Raw genomic sequence first — 17,031 nt, 5'->3', positions numbered from 1 at the left:
AAAGAAGAAATGATACTTCAGATACTTCAGTCTGTGCAGATGCCATTTAAAAATCTTTGAGAATCATGATCCCCTAGGGTACTGAGATGTTACTACTATTTCACGGGTCAAAGCTTTAAGAAAAGGAGCCTTGCCAAGCATGTAGTCCTCATGTGTAGTGTCTACACAGAATGCCAGTTTCACAGTTTCAGAATCTTAAAACATAAAGAAATTATTCTATAGCCATTAGAAGTCCAAGAAGCTTCTGCTGATATGCAGATCCTTTCAAAATGTGACATAGACTCACTACATATTAAGAAACATTACTGATTAAGATAGCAACGTGGTTGTTTATGCTTCTTCTAAAACAGAACATTCTTGCACATTGTGCAGTTGCCTCTTCAGGTTTTCCTTGAAGAAGGATATTTTGCACATACATAGTATCTTYCAATTTTGGTACTTTACAAACATTAATTTACTAACACCATGTCTAAACTAGAATTCAGATACATACTCAGAAACTGAAAGACATAGAGTGACTAAAGAAGATCAGATTTGAAGTAGAGCAGATGCCTAATATATTTCTTCGGAATGGCCAAGCATGTTAAGGAACAGCTCCCCTTACCTTTGAGCTACTTCTGTTCTCTGGTGTAGCACAACTGATCTCCAGGATCTCACTTAGGATTTTCAGAAGGTAAACACAGTATCAATGCCTAAAGTTACTGTCCTGATCAAACAGAACAAAACCCCTCAATACTTCTTGCTCAGAAATGGAGGACTTRCAATGCCTTGGAAATGAAGCTGCAGTGTGTGACTATGCTTTATGCTTTAAATATGTTTTGAATACCCTTTCCAGTCTGTCCTGCTGCTTTGCTGGAGCTTACATGGCTCAAACAGCCATGATAGAAATGAACTTGACTCACCAAAGTTTTCTTCCCAGCATATTAACCTAAACTGTTGCTAGTCAAACTGATGTAGGAGTAAAATTGCTCAAATCACCACAACTAAATTCAAATTTGACACTTATGAGTCAGCATCTTGAGCCACAGTTGGTATTTTAAATTTCTTGCTGACCTATTCCAGGACAATTCCTCTTCCAGGTGCCAAACTTCTATACCTGCAGCAAGGTCTGGCTGCAAAATAATTTCATGGAAAATTCTCAGACAAGATTAATATATTTAATAACAAGACTTCAGCAGCTTCAGCCTTCAGCAGCTTCAGTCTTCCATTTCTTCTCTCTATGTTTATTTCTCGTCCCAAGCCATAAGACTTAGCCAACTGGAGAATCACTYGTTCTTTATTATAGTCTCCAGTATTTGCTTCTGTGGGATAATTAATTTCTTTTTCCTTCTGTTTCATGATTACAGCTTTTGTGTTTGGTGTCGTCCATACATTATGATGGTAGTATTTTGTGTTCCAATAACCAGGTAAATGGACATACAAGTATCTGTTCTTTCATGGATCTGCTATTTACCTGAGTGTTTCATTATCTTCAGATGCCTCACAGTTGTGAATGGAGCTGATGTATGGGCCTGGACAGGCTGTTTAAACCATGTGTTGAGTGCAGGTAAAGATAGACTGAGATTCCCACACTGACAAAGAACTGTATGTGTTTTCTCTAGCTTGAAAAACACAAGAAAAAAAAAGGAAAAAAAGAAGAAAAAAGAAGAAACAAACACAAAAAAAGAAAGAGATCTGAGATGAAAATACATATTTTTTTCTTAATAGTTCTTCACTAGAGTATGCTACTTGGCAAGATAAATCATTCTCATGAGGAAAAAGGTGATATGAAGGTGACTTGGGGAAGTCAAGACGATTTGGGGAATGCACTGTAAAAACATTTTAAATTCCTAGTATGTAAATGTTAATGGAGCACTAGAAGATGGCACAAGTGCAGGAAAGAGCTGGAAAAAAGTAAATAAAGGAGTAACTGCAAGTAAATAAAGGAGTAACTGAGGAATAGAAGACAGTTCAGTTCTATCAAGAAAAAAAAACATAATTGCTTAATGGTCTTAGCTCAGTTGTGCCTGATCCAGGGCACTGGAAGATAATATGTCAAGAACTTTCAGGATGATGAGAAAGATTTTGAACATTGAAGTTTCTGCTTTGTCATTTTCTAGGAAAAGGGTAAAAACAGAGCAATGATAAAAAAAGATTATGGGCCATAACATACCATACCTTCATTCCCTTGGAATCACTAATAATTGGAATCTCAGGATTAAAAAAAAAAAAAAAAAAGGAGAGAGAGAGAAGAAAAGAAAAAAAAGCAACAGTGGCGATCACAGATTTTAATGTCAGGGAAATTGACAATTACTGTCTTCCTGAGGAAAAAATAACCCATTATTCCTATAAATTCCAGTTACATAAGAATATGGGCAATAACACTATCTATTGAAGAAATCTGTGACAGAGAGTAGGCACTAGAAAATATCTATGAAATATGATTCTCATTCATAGAGCTTTCTGAACTGCAGAACACCCACAGAGCAAAATGAGCTACAGATTGGTCTCTCCACATCATGGAAATAATAGAAAATAGGACTAGAGGGAAGTGTGAGTGGCTAGCTAATCTAGCCTCTGTGCTAAGGCAGATGACTATAGCTAAAACTTTCTGGCAGACTAGCAGAGCCTATACAATGTTTTTTTTCCTTTCTTTTCTTTTCTTTTCTTTTCTTTTCTTTTCTTTTCTTTTCTTTTCTTTTCTTTTCTTTTCTTTTCTTTAATCTCTGCTTAACAAAGCAGAAAGATGTATTCCCTATAGTATGCAAAAAAATCTGTGTTCTCAAGACATCTAAAACCACATCCCTGTACTAAATTTTATTCTTGTTTATATTTATTCAAACATAAAACAAAAGAACTTCCAAGTTTAAATTTTGCTGTACTGCAAATGTTGAATCAGGGAGGAAAGAGATCAGTTAATTAAACTTTTCTCATTATGTGTTTTCTGTGGGAGAATTTTGAAAATTCTGTGTGTGCTTTTGGTTTACTGTGGAATCTATTTTAATTTTTCATATACAGGCACAGGGAACACAGGAGGAAAACAGAACTTATCACTGCCATCACTCATATTTGCACGTTTTTTAAAGGAAACTTTCTGCAGTGAAGATGACAGAAGAATCTACTATTCAGTGAATGTGTTCCTGCTATATGTAGCATGTGCATCAGCCCTGAAATGTATTCACCGAGATCAAAATGTTCCAAATTGTAATATGTGCATTCAACAGATGGAGCATTTGTCCGGATCTGAGAAAAATCACACTAAAAGCAGTATAACGATGGAGGCTGACGCCAGCCTTCAGCTTTACACGTATATACTCACACATTAAAGATTAGCCTGCCCTACCCTCTGCTTCGGATCATTTAYGACTGGGATCCAGAAGGAGAGGCCGTACCAGGTTTTGGCCATCCTGCGGGGGTAGGATGTGCAGCAAAGAGYGGGTTTCATTGTGTCTTAAGCCCAGGATGCTGCTCACGAAATCGGTCTGTATCAGTTGTGGAGGAAATAAATAAATAAAATCCTACCAGTGCTGTAAAATTCAACTGGAAAAAAAAAAAAAAAAAGTGAAATTTACGGGAATGCGCTGTAGCTGCTCGCACAGTCCCGTAGCAGTAGCTGGCTGATACACGGCATGTGCTCCTCAGGGCTCACAGGGAGCCACGCAGTGCCGGGTACTGTGCATCGGGGAAAAACCTCGAGCGGGCGCCTCTCCCGTTCCCTCTCCCGCGGCCGCGGGCTCTCGCGGAGGCTCCGTTTCCTCCGCGGAGCGCTTCTCTCCCATTTTTCCCTAGCCGTGAGGAGAAGTAAAACGGGCGGAGAGGACCGCGGCGCTGCGCGCAGTGGGCGCGCTCCGCCACCGCTGCTTCCCGCTCCTCACCGCACACCGGCTGTCCGAGCAACTTTACCANCGCTCGGTCGCCGCCGCCGCCGCAGCATGAGCGGGCCGGGGCTGCTGGGGCCCGGCGGCGGCTCGGGGTTGCCGCCGCTGCCCAAGAGCCTGAGCGGGCTGCTGAACTCCTCCTCCTCCGGCGGCGGCCAGGGCGGGCGCTGGCGGGACCTGGAGCGGCTCTACGCGCAGAAATCCCGCATCCAGGACGAGCTGAGCGGCGGCGGCCGAGGCTCGCCGCGGCCGCCCAAGCCTCCCAACCTGGACGCGGCGCTGGCCCTGCTCCGCAAGGAGATGGTGAGCGGCGCGGGGCGCAGGCCGGGGCCGCTCCGCCCCCGAGGCGGCTCTCGGCGGCGCGCTGGGGTTTTCCCTTCCCGGGGGCGCCCGCAGCGCCTGCGGCGGTGCCGGGGGCGCTCCCGCCGGCTGCCCGCCCTCCCGCAGGGCGAGGCGAGCTGCAGCTGGCGGAAAGCCGCCTCCCGCCTCAGGCCGCCCGCGGCGGGCGGGGGGCGCGCAGCGGCGGCGGGGCCGGCCGCGGCCGCGGCGGCGATGGAGAAGGAGGAGGAGGAGGAAGAAGAGGAGGAGGAGGAGGAGGGAGGGCGCTTCCTCAGGAGGCGCTGGCGGCTCTGCCGTGACATCACCCCGCGGCTTATATAGTTGGGGAAGGGTCTGGGCGCCCCGCATGGTCCCGGCAGCCGCCCGCGGGAGGCAGCGGAGCGGAGCGGAGCGGCCGCGCTGTGTCTGTGTGTCTCTCTCTGTGTGTCTCTCTGTCCGTCTCTCCCTAGGATTTATGGGCTTGCCCTGCTAGCGGCGGAGCGGCAGGATGAGAGCCCAGCTGGTGTGCGTGGCGCTGCTGGCCTTGGCCGCCTGCAGCCTCTGCTCAGGTAAGAGCCCGCGGCGGGCTGGTCCCGCACCTGCGCGCCGGCTCCGCTTTCGCTCCTTTTTTCTTTTCTTCCTCCCGACTCTCTCGGACTAAGTCCAGCAGTAGCAGCTGAGGCGCGCCTGGCCCCCGGAACGGGGCTGGAGCTCCCCCGGGGCTCATGCGGCTATGTCTAGGAGGTGCCAAGCGACCACCCTTGGTGACAGGGTCCGGCCGGCATCGCTTTCTCCATCGTGCCCATAAGTTTCTGCCTTCACGTGTGCCGTTCCTTCAGACAGCATGGAAGACAGCATCAATACCATGCTTATTGCTATAGAGCAGGCATAGAGAAGCATGTGTTGGTATAGACCACTTGCTTAACTGTACCCAGTGCTACCTCATACGTGATTTACTGGACACCATCTAATTAGGATTTCAGAAAAAAATTGCTAACAGCAACTGCTTAGAAATGATGAGAAAAAAATGTTGARCTACATGCAGCTCATGCAGTAGGAAGTTCAGTGTGTGTTACTATTCCAAGAATAATTGTTTTAGAAACTTGAAAAAGAGGACTATGTGTTAACATGCATTGCTTGCTGCTTCAGAAAATGACACAGCTAAGTTTGTGTGTGTGCATGTATGCCTGTGTGTATGACAAAAAAGATAGTTTAGCGGTAATTAAACATGTTGGTAAACATACAGACACAGAGCAGGTGTCATAGAAACAAAGATTTTGAAAGATAGGTTTCAAAATTCAATCTTGCTAGCTTGCAAATTACTTTAATTTCTAACTCCACAAAATTTAGAAGAGTAAATATGCAAGTATCTTCACTATTGAGGAGGATTCGTAAGCTCATAATTCTCCTTTTAAATGAAAGTTTCCAGTGTGTACTCTGCAGAAGAATGTAGTACACATAATACCTGAGTTTTATATTCATCACAGTTCAAATCGTGTGTTTTAGAGAGCCCGTGATCTTAGTGACAGTGCTTAGTATTTGTCATTCCCTTCTCATATATCTAAATTTTTTTTAAGTGAAGACATGATTAGTATTTTCAGTGAAGAATATTCAACTCTGCTGTATGTAGAGTCTGACTGAAAACCCATTAAAGTCAAAGATTTAGGTGGAAATTAAATTAGCCTCATAAAAAAAGAAAATTGTGTGTATAATCGACTTGATGTTTCGTTTGCTTGAAATTTTGAAATTATATTTAAACGAGAAATGCCGTTGCAAGGGCTGAGTCAGTTTTAATTATTATTGATAATTGTGGTATAAAGAAAATGATCATTTAGTTTAATTTTCTTTTCAAAATGTTTGCCCTCGGGGGAAAGTGTGTTCTTATGCAATTTAACTGTTCTTGTAGAATGCAAATATATTTCTTGTCAGGAAGTAGTGAATGACCAAGAGGACAGCAAAGTGTGTGGATTTTCTGATGATAGGAACAATAACATAAAATCAGACTTTTTATGCAGTGCTTTCTGAGAGTCTGTTCTTTTTATACTTTTACCTCCTCCTTTGCCTCCTTCAATCCTGTTTTATCTGTATGTGCTCTCGTCTGAATAGACACCCAAGCTTTGCTTCCTTATTCACTCCAGGAATCTTGAACAGTCTCCTGAGTAACGTACTCCAGGCTACTTGATCAAGAAGCTTCTTAATACCTAATGATTCAGCATAGCGTTCCACTTCCACAGCTCTCTTCCATCTCCCATGGCCTCAAAACCTGGGTGCTAACCAGACACACATCCTTTTGCTGTCCCCAGCTGATATGACCCAGGACATGCACCACAAATCAGGATGTTGTCCACTTGGGCTGCTTCCCTATTCCCAGCAGCTACTGCTATCATTGGTAGAAATTAGGCTGAGCAGATTWGGCGCTCCACATACAGCTTCTGTTAGTGGCAAATTGCTTAAGAGATTGGGTAACATTGACAACAGGTGGTGCTGAATGGAAAGCTTTTGACAGAAGTTACTAGTGACTTTCTGCAACACTGATCTGTTCAATATTTTCAATAGCGACTTCAATGCAAAAAGGAAGAGCGAGCAATTGTAGCGCTCTTGTTACACAATGAACATGGGCATCCGTAGAGAGGAAGACTGTCATAACACATAGAAGTTTTTGATGACTTCAATAATGAAATAGGAAACAGTGCAACAGTACAAGATGCAGTAGCTTGGGAAATAATAGAAGTGTCTGTTAAAAACTCCCCTTAACAGAAGCATTCCTGTTGGAAGTGTTTGAGGAGATAGCTGACATCAACCTTATTATGAGATATTAAGTTTTTTCAATCATAAAAGGCAAGTAAAAACCTAAAATGTGCCAGAGAGCTATTTGCTGTAGCTGGTGGTAATGTATTAGGCATTAAAGTAGTTAAATTCTGAGATATTTCATCTGGAGTATATGGTACAATTTTTCAGATTACATCAGGCACAGAGGAAAGCCATTCTGAGGACTTTGGGAATAGGTGGTCTATTATATGAGAGGAGACTAGGTGATAGATAGAGTCTAACAGCTCTGGGCATAATTCTGCAGTGATGTTATTCATGTGGTTTCCAGAGGAATGGCGTATTCCCCAAAGCCTCGGATAAAGACACAGYGACAGTGTGTTTGTTTGGTAACCACCATGTGAATACACCTTRAAAAATCTAATCTGGGAATGGCTATGGTTGCTTTCAAAAAATACACAAGTTGGGTAAAAACTAGAAATAGAAAAGTACCAATAATAATGAAGGAGGTTATATACTAGCCACAAATAAATTTGTAATTAGAAGCAAATTAGGCTTGAAATGAGATGATGATGAATAACTAGTGATGGTTTAGAGGAATTCCTCAAAGAAGAAATGTGAGGGGAAAAAATAATTATTAAGATGGAACACAATCAACTTTTTAAAAAATATTATAATGATTGCCTGTGCTAGTAGAGAGTACGGACTAGTATAGACTTAGAAAAAAAATGTCTTTCAGTCTCATGTTCCTGTGGAAGTTAATAARATACTGTGGTGACGACTCCTAAAATTAAAGAGCAGGCAGAATCTCTCCACAGATTCTAGGATGTTACRTACTAATAACATGGATCATTTTAATCAAAAAGAGATTTGACTTGTATTACCTTAGCATAGATACTGATTTAGTTTTAGTTTAAATAAAAGTGTATTGTTTGAGTCTGGATTGCCAATACTCTGGAGAAGATAAAGGCTAAACGGAACTGTGCTTCAGCAGAAGGTTTAACTGATTTCTGTATATAGCTCATCTTTGAGTTGAGATTTCTGTTACATTTTCAAAGCAACAGCTCTTCCTTGTGCTTATGTACAGTCCAGAGAGAAATGTTTTTGACTGTGTTTTCTTTTTCAAGAGTTACTCTATCCATCAAATCACAGGTCTTTTAAATGCACTGAGCTATTAACAGTCAATTAAATTAGTAAATAAAATCCTAAGAATTTCAGTTAAAATACTTTATTTTTGTGTATATATTGCAATAGCTTGTATACCAAATTCTGCTCTATCTCAAACCACTCATCAGCAAAATTATTCTTCATTTATCTGAGAATAATTGAAAGTATATTTTGTCAAGTACTCATAACTACCATTAGTCTGATTTCTTTATTGTTACTTAATGAATATTCTTTAAAAATAAATATTGAAAGTCTTCTTCTAAAGTTAGCAAAGGTGACAGATAGTAATTATGAAAATCATACCGATTTTGAATGAAAAATATCACAACACTTTTTTTTTGTAATGAAATGGCTTGCAGATTTATGGGCCTTTCTAACAGTGAATTGAAATTACTGAATCTTTCTAGTCCTGTCAATGTGCTTTATCAAGCATTAAAAAGGCGGCAAGTTTCCATTTTAAAATAATGGTTTTATCTTGTGCTGCCATTACCTAAAGTCCCTTTAGATCACATTGCTGTGCTTTTATCTATCGTTTGTTTCAAAACTTGTTGATGTGCCTAAATTCTGTGTGCTGAATTCAAATGTCTGTGATTTATGATAAAATAATAAATAATAAACACATGTTTCTGATTTATTCCCAGATTCAGAAGAGGAAATGAAAGCATTAGAAGCAGATTTATTGACCAATATGTATACATCAAAGGTAATTATTTTTCTTTCTTTAGCTGACAGGCAGAGAGCAAATAAATTCTCATTATAAACCTAGAGGTCTCTGCACAAAGTAATAACCTACGGTCTAGACCTAAATGTTCAGTGCTAGACATTACTTTGGTACAAAATTTTCTTCTTGTTCAAAGGAAATTTGAAGGTGTTGATGTGACACACACAAAGTGTCCCTCACTCTTAACACTGGCACTTTCATTACACCATCAAAACTGTGTTATGTGCAGAGATGTAAAGTTATATGAGGAAATGTGGTTCCAATAAGATTATGTCTGATGAAAGCTAAATTAACCTTGAGTCAAATCCATAAGTGAAATTTTTATGYAGAATTTTTTCTATATGCATATAACATTAATAGTCATAAAACAAAAGCTGTTACTACATATGCTGATTTTGGTTTAGAAATTTCTTCATAGAGTTAGTACAAGAACATGGAGACATGTCTATGAAACTATTAATYTGGTAAACAACATTTCCTTGACAAGAGGCCAAGGCTCACAAGACTGTGAGCGATGTACGTGTTGTTTATTACAAATAGACAAAAGTTCAGTTCCAAGCTCATATTCACGTAGGTGAAGCAGCAAATGTTGAACATATATATTGGACAGGCTGGCAGAGAAACACTTTCTCAACACTTCTCTTTTCCACCAACAAACTAAGAAATATATACTTGTCTAATATTTCTTTAGCAATATATTAAAAAATAAATCCTGAAACAAGTTTCAAGGGCTTATGGTGGAATGCTTTAACACTTTGTTTTAGTGATATTCAATTGWTGCTTAATTTCAATGGAAAATGAAATGATATTTTCATGACATTTTTTTTAAAAAAAAATCTAAGTCAGTTACTAGATGAAGGTTAAGGATAAAGCCTGCCTGGAAGGCTTCTATATTTTTGMTATTTGCTTATATGTGTACTTTTTTTCAGTATCCTTTGAACATCCTAGAATAAGAAATCATCCTGGAATAGATGATGTTTTGATCTTATGTGGTAGTGCTTAGGTTCTCATGGTCTTTACCTGCATGGTATTTGGCCTTAGGTGCCAAAAAAACCTGTTTGCTACTTGTTTCTCTAACGAAGAGAATGATTTAATAAAGGTTCTTTTCCAGAGATGAATGTAAATATAGGGGCATGACAAAAAAGTTCTTCTTCTGAGTGCCAGAGCTTAATATGCCCTGGGGGAAACCCTGAAGCTAGTGATATTTTTGCTACTGACTTTAGTGGAATTGTGACTCCAACTCCCTCTTCTATCTTTTCTTCTCTCTTAGCACACAGCACAATCTCTGAAAGAGTTTTATACCAGCTAACTAGGAATGCACAAATAYAGTGCTACAGTTGACAATGTAAAGATGTTTGTTGTCTACTATTACATGTTGTGTTGCATCAAGTGATTGCTGTTTGACCGCCTAATTGTATATATGATAAATTGTGACCCCTGAAGTTTATAAAAGCAGYGGATAGATGGTAGAAGTATCACTGTTTTTATTCTAGGTGATAATGTTTGTAATCTCCATTTAAAATTCAGTAGTGTAATATATATTGTTTCTTGATATCAAAATAAAGCATAGTGGAACGACTAAAAATGTGTATAATGGTGCACCTACAAGGGATGTACCACAATTCCATTGATCACTGAAATGACTAATTCTTTCTTCATTTTTTTTTCCTGTTGCCATCTGCTGGTTTGTAACCTTCATTAGAACAAAACTATGTTTCTGYTAACCATGTAGAGATATACTGGAAGTGTGAGAGACAAATTTAGGGATGATACACCTCATAAATGGATTGTTGTGTGCCTGAGATCTGGTTCCAGTTGAGGACAATTACATTAAACTGCATTCATTGTCTTTGACATGGATTTTGTAATCAACATCAAAGGAAATCCAGCCAATTTAGATGAACTTTATGGTTTGTACATCTAAGATGTACGAACAGACAAACAAAAACATGGTTATGAAAGCCTAGATCTAAAAAGACAGCAAAGTAAGTTATCATTTGTGGTTCCTAGTATGTGCCTGAGAATTCTTCATGAGTGGGCACTTGTGAAGTTTAGTTCAGTTAAGAACTGAACTAAAGCACTCATCTTTTGCAGTGTTCAGGAGTCTATCCAATATTATGGAAAGTGTTACCATATGGATGCTTTTGACTTCACAGACTGTTGTACAGTGTCTGACGGCCTTTTAAAAACTACTCTTTAGAGACATGTACTGAAATACTCTTCATCCCTAAAGAAGTACATCCATTCTTACCATTACATCTTCAACCTTTAATACAGTTTACCGCCCTTCCGTGCTCTTATATCTCGAGGAAGATAAAAGGATCAAACATGTCCCTAAAATGCTTTATTTGTCTTTTTCCCAAGATAAACTCCAAAGAGCTATTTGCAAGATCTGGTAAGAGAACACAATCTGAAGTGTTTCAAATACACAGATAGCTATCTGTTATCTCTCTCTTTTGCATCAAATAACTAGCTCTATTCCCAGATCCCAGAATACTCAGCTGAACTCAAACAAGGTTGAGATAATGTTAGCTTAAAGAGAAAAAAAAAAAGGAGAGAAGGGAAGGGAAGGGAAGGGAAGGGAAGGGAAGGGAAGGGAAGGGAAGGGAAGAGCTAGAGTTACGGTTATAGCTATTCTGCAGCTCATTTCAGTTTCTCTGTCCAGTATAAATTATCTTTCAAAATAGATAAAAGATGTAGGAAGCCATATTTCTGAGTATTATTTGAGGAGAATGTTCATCAATGGAAACACATGCATGATATTCACTTACATGAATTCTTCAGAATTAATATGTTTTAAGTTCAGACTCATAATGCAGTCTCTTTTGTTCCATCAAATCACTCCTAGATTTTTTTCAAGTTAATCTTAAAAAAAATAGTTCCATCTCAGATATAGTTTTCTTGAGCTCTTACATAGTTACTTCTGAAAACATATCTTGAGCAATTGTAGTTGGTATTGCCTAGACCTGGGTGGCAAATATATCACATATTGAAAAAGAACCAGAACATTTGAGTTATAGTAATCTAAAACTGTATTTTTGCAGACTCCTTTAGGATATTCACCTTAGATATTTCACATAGCCTATAAAACAGAGCTTCCTGATTTTAATGTTTACTTCAATAATGAAATAGAGTAGAACAGTAACACAGCTGTTCTGTTCTGGGCAYGGCCTGGAGAGCTCCATGTTCAGTTAAGAAGTTATTTCACTCTTGTTTAAAAATTTTAAAGCATTACAGTCTCATTCTGTGAGCTGGCGGCAGTGCAAATCAGAAGTAGGTGAACCCAGGTAAAAATACTTTGAAGTGATCTATGCATGGTATTAACGGGAACTAGACTCACTTTACCAATGAGTTATGCATTGCAGACCTCATCACAATTATTAGATTTTTTCTCCAACTTAGTAAGTAACAGCTATGATAAATTTCACCTAACTGGAGGTTGCTATTTAGGTATTTGGCTAATATATACACAAAAAGTTCTTTTAAACAAAGATATGCATCAAGGTAATGTGAAGTAGTAAATTTAGATCAAAAAGATTCTATAAATTATGTAGGAAGACCCAACAAATTTCCCAGTCCTCTCCTCTCCCATTTCCATCTAGCTGAATAATCTCAATTTTAACCTGGAACTCCCACTTGCTCATGTGGCATTGCTTCTAGATCTACTTCTTTATTGTAAGTTAGCTAGAAAAATGTTATCTTATACTGCTTTCCTATGCTGTCAGGAATCTGAGACTACATGGTGGTTATTAAAAGGCTAAATTGCTGTCATTTAGAAACCCATGTGTATGTTGGTGTAAAGACTATGGTCAAAAGGGAATTCCTTGTAAGTAATGCTATTAGTGATGTTACTTTCTTGTTTCTTCCTCACTCCTATGTATTTTTTTTCCATCTCTCAAAAGAAAAAAAAAGTAAATAATGACAAACATGCATAAATCTTGCATACAATATCTCTTTGTTGGGAAGGTGCCTTAAAGAAACATCGGATTATAGGACTGCTTAATGATCAGCTAAGTAAACACCACATCCACACTCTTTTTTGATAATGTCACTAAGTAAAAGGCAATTCTGTATTACTATAGTRTATATATATAYATGTATATATAAACTTTGTACATCCAGGAAAAGAAACAGCCACCACATTTCAGTTCCCGGGTAAAGTGTCAGCCTAGTGTGCATAGCAGGGAAACACTTGCCAGTTATAAATAGGAATTTAGTATTTGGCTTTTGACTGGAGATTACTAGGTCACCAACTGTGGTTGAAAGAAACTAGTTTCTGTACTTTTCAACAAGAGGAATAAAATTTGAAAGAAATAATTAATATTGAGTGGGAAAACCAAGGAAATGGCAAAGCAAGCTAAGCATGAAAGCAGTGAATGAGGTGGGAATTAGGTTTTCCACTTAATTTTTTTCTACTGTTAACCAAAACTAAATAAAATTCCCACTACAACTATTTAGGGGAAAAAAGTATCTATAGAAAAGCAAAAATGTTTCTTTTGAGCATTTCCCAAATTAAAAATTTGGATTTTGTCTTGAAAAACTGTTTTCCGTTTTTTGTTTGTTTGTTTGTTTTTTAAGAGAATTTAAAACTTAAAAGCCCCTAAATAAAGCAAGTTATTGGATTAAGCAAAATTTGGGTCAATCCATGCTGAAAAGTCTCAATTTACTTCTGTCTTTTGGTAACACCTCTGAACACGTCCATTGGTGACCTCCCAAATACAGCTCATCTTAATTTTTCAGTCCAGCCCCCAATCAGAAATCCACTATTTTCACAGCTTTGCTCCATCTTTGTCTAAGCCTGGTAGACCTTAGATTCTCACCTTGCAGGCTCTTTACTCCCCACAATTCAAAACTCCTGGGGCTTACAGATTCCAGAACTTCAGACCCAGCCTCATCAGAGAGATTGCCCTGAAGCAGGGACTCCGTTCCTTTTCTCTGAACTGGGGCGGAGTGCCTAGTTAACCACAGGCATCCAGCTTGGAATCCAGGACTGGGAATTTGTCCAGTACACTTGAATCATTGTCCTCATTTACACCTGTGAATTTATATTATATTAATTTCCATCAGTGTCTTTGCTTGCACCTGTGCAATGGGTGTGAAATGCTACCATTCTAGTTTGGTAGTGCTTTGCTTTTTCATCCTGTATATCTACCTACCTACCTGGGGGCAAGGCAGTGGGGAAGCAGGCTCAGTACATTTAATAAATGAGTTGTCCTAATTTCAGCACTCTCTAATTATTGACTTAAATTTGGGCAGATGAAGAGTACTTCAAATAAACAAACTTGCTCCTACCAAAATGTTTGACATTTTTACATTTTACCTATATTATTACTAAAAACAAAACAAAAATTGCAAAGCATTAACTATTGGGCATTTKTGTTTTCAGATTAACAGAGCAAAACTTCCTTACTGGAAAATGACTCTGCTAAATGTCTGCAATTTTATCAACAACATAAACAACCAAGTAGGGGAAACAGCAGAAGTAGATGAAGAAGATCTCATTTCAGGAAGACAATTTCCTGATGCTCTGGATGGATTCAGCTTGGAAGCAATGCTGACAGTATATCAACTCCAAAAAGTTTGCCACAGCAGAGCCTTTCAGCACTGGGAGGTAAAACAAATGTCACAAATAATGTTTCAACTACTATTGCACTCTTCGGTTCTCCTTACCTTTCTAGTGATCTTTTAAAGTCCATGTCGTACGGATTCTTCCAAATCTCAAGTGTTCTTGGTTTAAATCACCCTTCTCTTCTCATTATTTAAGCCTTCTTTCCCTTTCTAGTTTGTTGTAGTCTCTAATATCTATTATGTCTAACGCRATCTTATCAAAAGGGTTGTGAGTTAATACAGTTTCTAAAGAGTTAAATGTCTCTTCTGGATGAGAATCAGTGGTTAAATGTGAAATATTCTTAGCTACATATTTTCTCCACTCTTTGTAACCATTCCAAAGAACCAAACAAACATATGAAAATGAGCTCTGTGCCAGAACATAAAGTTAATATCTGCTTAATAGAAGAGAAATTACTGCAGATTTATTCAGGCATAACTAAACAAAGACAGGGTTTCTAAAAACTGTTTCAAGGACTTAGAGCAAACTGGATTCAAAATGCACGGACATATGTACATGTATACATGTAATTTTACTGGGTACTCTGGGTTCCTTACCACTGCTAGGAAACCAGCAGCAGAGGATCTCCTGCTTCTCCATTCTTCTGCCACTTAAGAGGGATGCTCCTAAGCTGAAGTTGTGAGTGAATAGGATCACTGGTCCTAGACAGAGCTTTATAATCTGTCTGTGGTATTACCTTACTGCCACAATCACACAGAGGCACGCTGAGTAGAAATCACTTGCACTGTTGCATATTGCATTAAGAGTTTTTTCTGGGTAAGGAAAAATGATATTATGCCCACTTTGCAGTAAACATAGTTTCTTCGGCTATACCAGGTTCACAGACAGTTTACTGAATCTTCATCCCTTTTATTTGCTGAACCACAGCTCTGTGAGAATTTCTGTCTCAATACTTTGTATCTGCTGGGATTGCCCATAGAAAAGACTGCAGCATCTTTGAGAAACTGAGTTTGCTGAGGATCCTCTTTATCAGTGCATTTAGTGCAGAAGAGGAGTTGCCATAGTCCTGACCATACACAATAGTGCATATGATTTAACCACAGTTCCTTATTTTGCAGTCCCATCACCTTTTGTGATAGTTGGGAATCATCACTTTCAACAGTAGCATGCAGTAGCATGTGAAGTTTAAAAAGTAATGATATTCCTCTCTCGGCTTAGTAGTAAGGTGATGAAATGCAAAGATGTATACAACAAAAGGAGAAAGGATGGAGCCAGAGGGAGAGAAATTGAAGAAGGCTTGTAATAAGCAATATATGTAATGAGACAAGTTCTTGTAATCTTACTCATCCAGGATTGACTCCAAGTTTGTTGAAAACATGATTTTTTTCCATTAATTTCAATGAAGAGTTTAGATGACTACTCATTTATTGAGTAATTAAGTGAGTAACAGAGTTTGCTTAGGGAAGCATTGAGGTGAGTATAAAAATGGTTTTAGTTTAATGCCTTTCAGTTAGGCAGTAGGATTATATTTGAAAATGGAAGAATATGATAATAGAATGGATGAACTCTTAATAGATAAACCAAGAACTAATATGAACCAAACACTAAAAACTCCAAGTAAAACTCAAAACACAGTTACATAACACATTTTCATTGACAAAATTTTGACTTTCTTGTACATTAATTATTTATTTTATGCATTTTTTATTTTTTAATTGTGGGAAGTTGCAGATAATAGCTACTGGTCTAAAGCTGAAGCCTTTTAGGAGTTTTTAAAGCTGAATTAAAGTTTATGGAATGACAATTGTTAGGAATTTTTCACTAAAGTTTAGGTTCTTGTCCAAGGAGGATATACCAGTTTATCTAGTGAAAATCAACCTCTCATTGTTATCAGTGGAATATCACCTCCGTAGGACTCAGCTCATTTTTAGCCTGCTGTCAGTTTAGTGTTTATGGGAGTTGGGGGTTGTTTGTTCTTGTTACTGATACTATAATGGTAAAGCTTTTTTCCTTATAGAAGATGCTAAGACAAATTTTATAAAACTCTATAGCAATTTTTAAGTTTCATTACCAAAAAAAMCCCAAACCCCAGGTACCATGGTGTCTCTTCTTACATCCTACAGTTACTTCAGCAAGATGCTTTTGATCTAGAGAATTCAAACCAGGATAAGGAAATAATGAAGAGAAAAAATCCCTATATCCTGAAACGGCAGCTACATGTGAACAAAGCTAGAAGACCATACATACTCAAGAGAAGTTCATATTACTGATGCAGCAGAAGAAAACTATGTATATTTAGTTTATAGGTAACTGCATTATGGTTATCTTATTTAAATCTAAAATCATACTTGTGTGAAAATATACTATGGAAAATCATCAAGATGATAACATAACTGTGTCTTTTTTGCAATTGTTGTTTCTTGAATGTGATTTTTTCCTACTTGAGATTAATTGGACCAATACATTTGCAAATAAATCTAGTTTCTAAGCATGATGTATTGTACACAACCGAGATTTCGATATATTTGTTACAATGTGGTACTCTTTTCCTGTTTTATAAAGCACATCAACATATGCCAGGTAAATTGATACTGTCTGAAAACCCTATGGAGAATCTTACAATTTCTTAATGG

General features: G+C 38.4%; 2 protein-coding genes across 2 annotated transcripts; both read left to right on the top strand.

Annotated features, from left to right (window-relative positions):
* The first annotated feature begins 3,891 nt into the window (after nucleotides 1–3,891).
* Nucleotides 3,892–4,668, top strand: LOC146595857 (protein FAM89A-like). Its single transcript, XM_085304947.1, has 2 exons — nucleotides 3,892–4,305; nucleotides 4,646–4,668. The coding sequence occupies exons 1-2, from the start codon at nucleotides 3,912–3,914 to the stop codon at nucleotides 4,666–4,668; spliced, it is 417 nt and encodes a 138-aa protein (XP_085161073.1). The 5' UTR covers nucleotides 3,892–3,911.
* Nucleotides 4,560–16,668, top strand: NTS (neurotensin). Its single transcript, XM_085304957.1, has 4 exons — nucleotides 4,560–4,744; nucleotides 8,750–8,811; nucleotides 14,216–14,440; nucleotides 16,522–16,668. Exons 1-4 carry the CDS (start codon nucleotides 4,684–4,686, stop codon nucleotides 16,666–16,668), a joined length of 495 nt encoding a protein of 164 aa, XP_085161083.1. The 5' UTR covers nucleotides 4,560–4,683.
* The last annotated feature ends 363 nt before the right edge of the window (nucleotides 16,669–17,031 follow it).

This window comes from Rhea americana, unplaced genomic scaffold (assembly GCF_003343005.1).
Source record: "Rhea americana isolate MKP2758 unplaced genomic scaffold, rheAme1 scaffold_214, whole genome shotgun sequence".
NCBI classification, from domain to species: domain Eukaryota; kingdom Metazoa; phylum Chordata; class Aves; order Rheiformes; family Rheidae; genus Rhea; species Rhea americana.
Note: the sequence above shows the minus strand (reverse complement) of the source record. Positions and strands in the feature narration are given on the sequence as shown.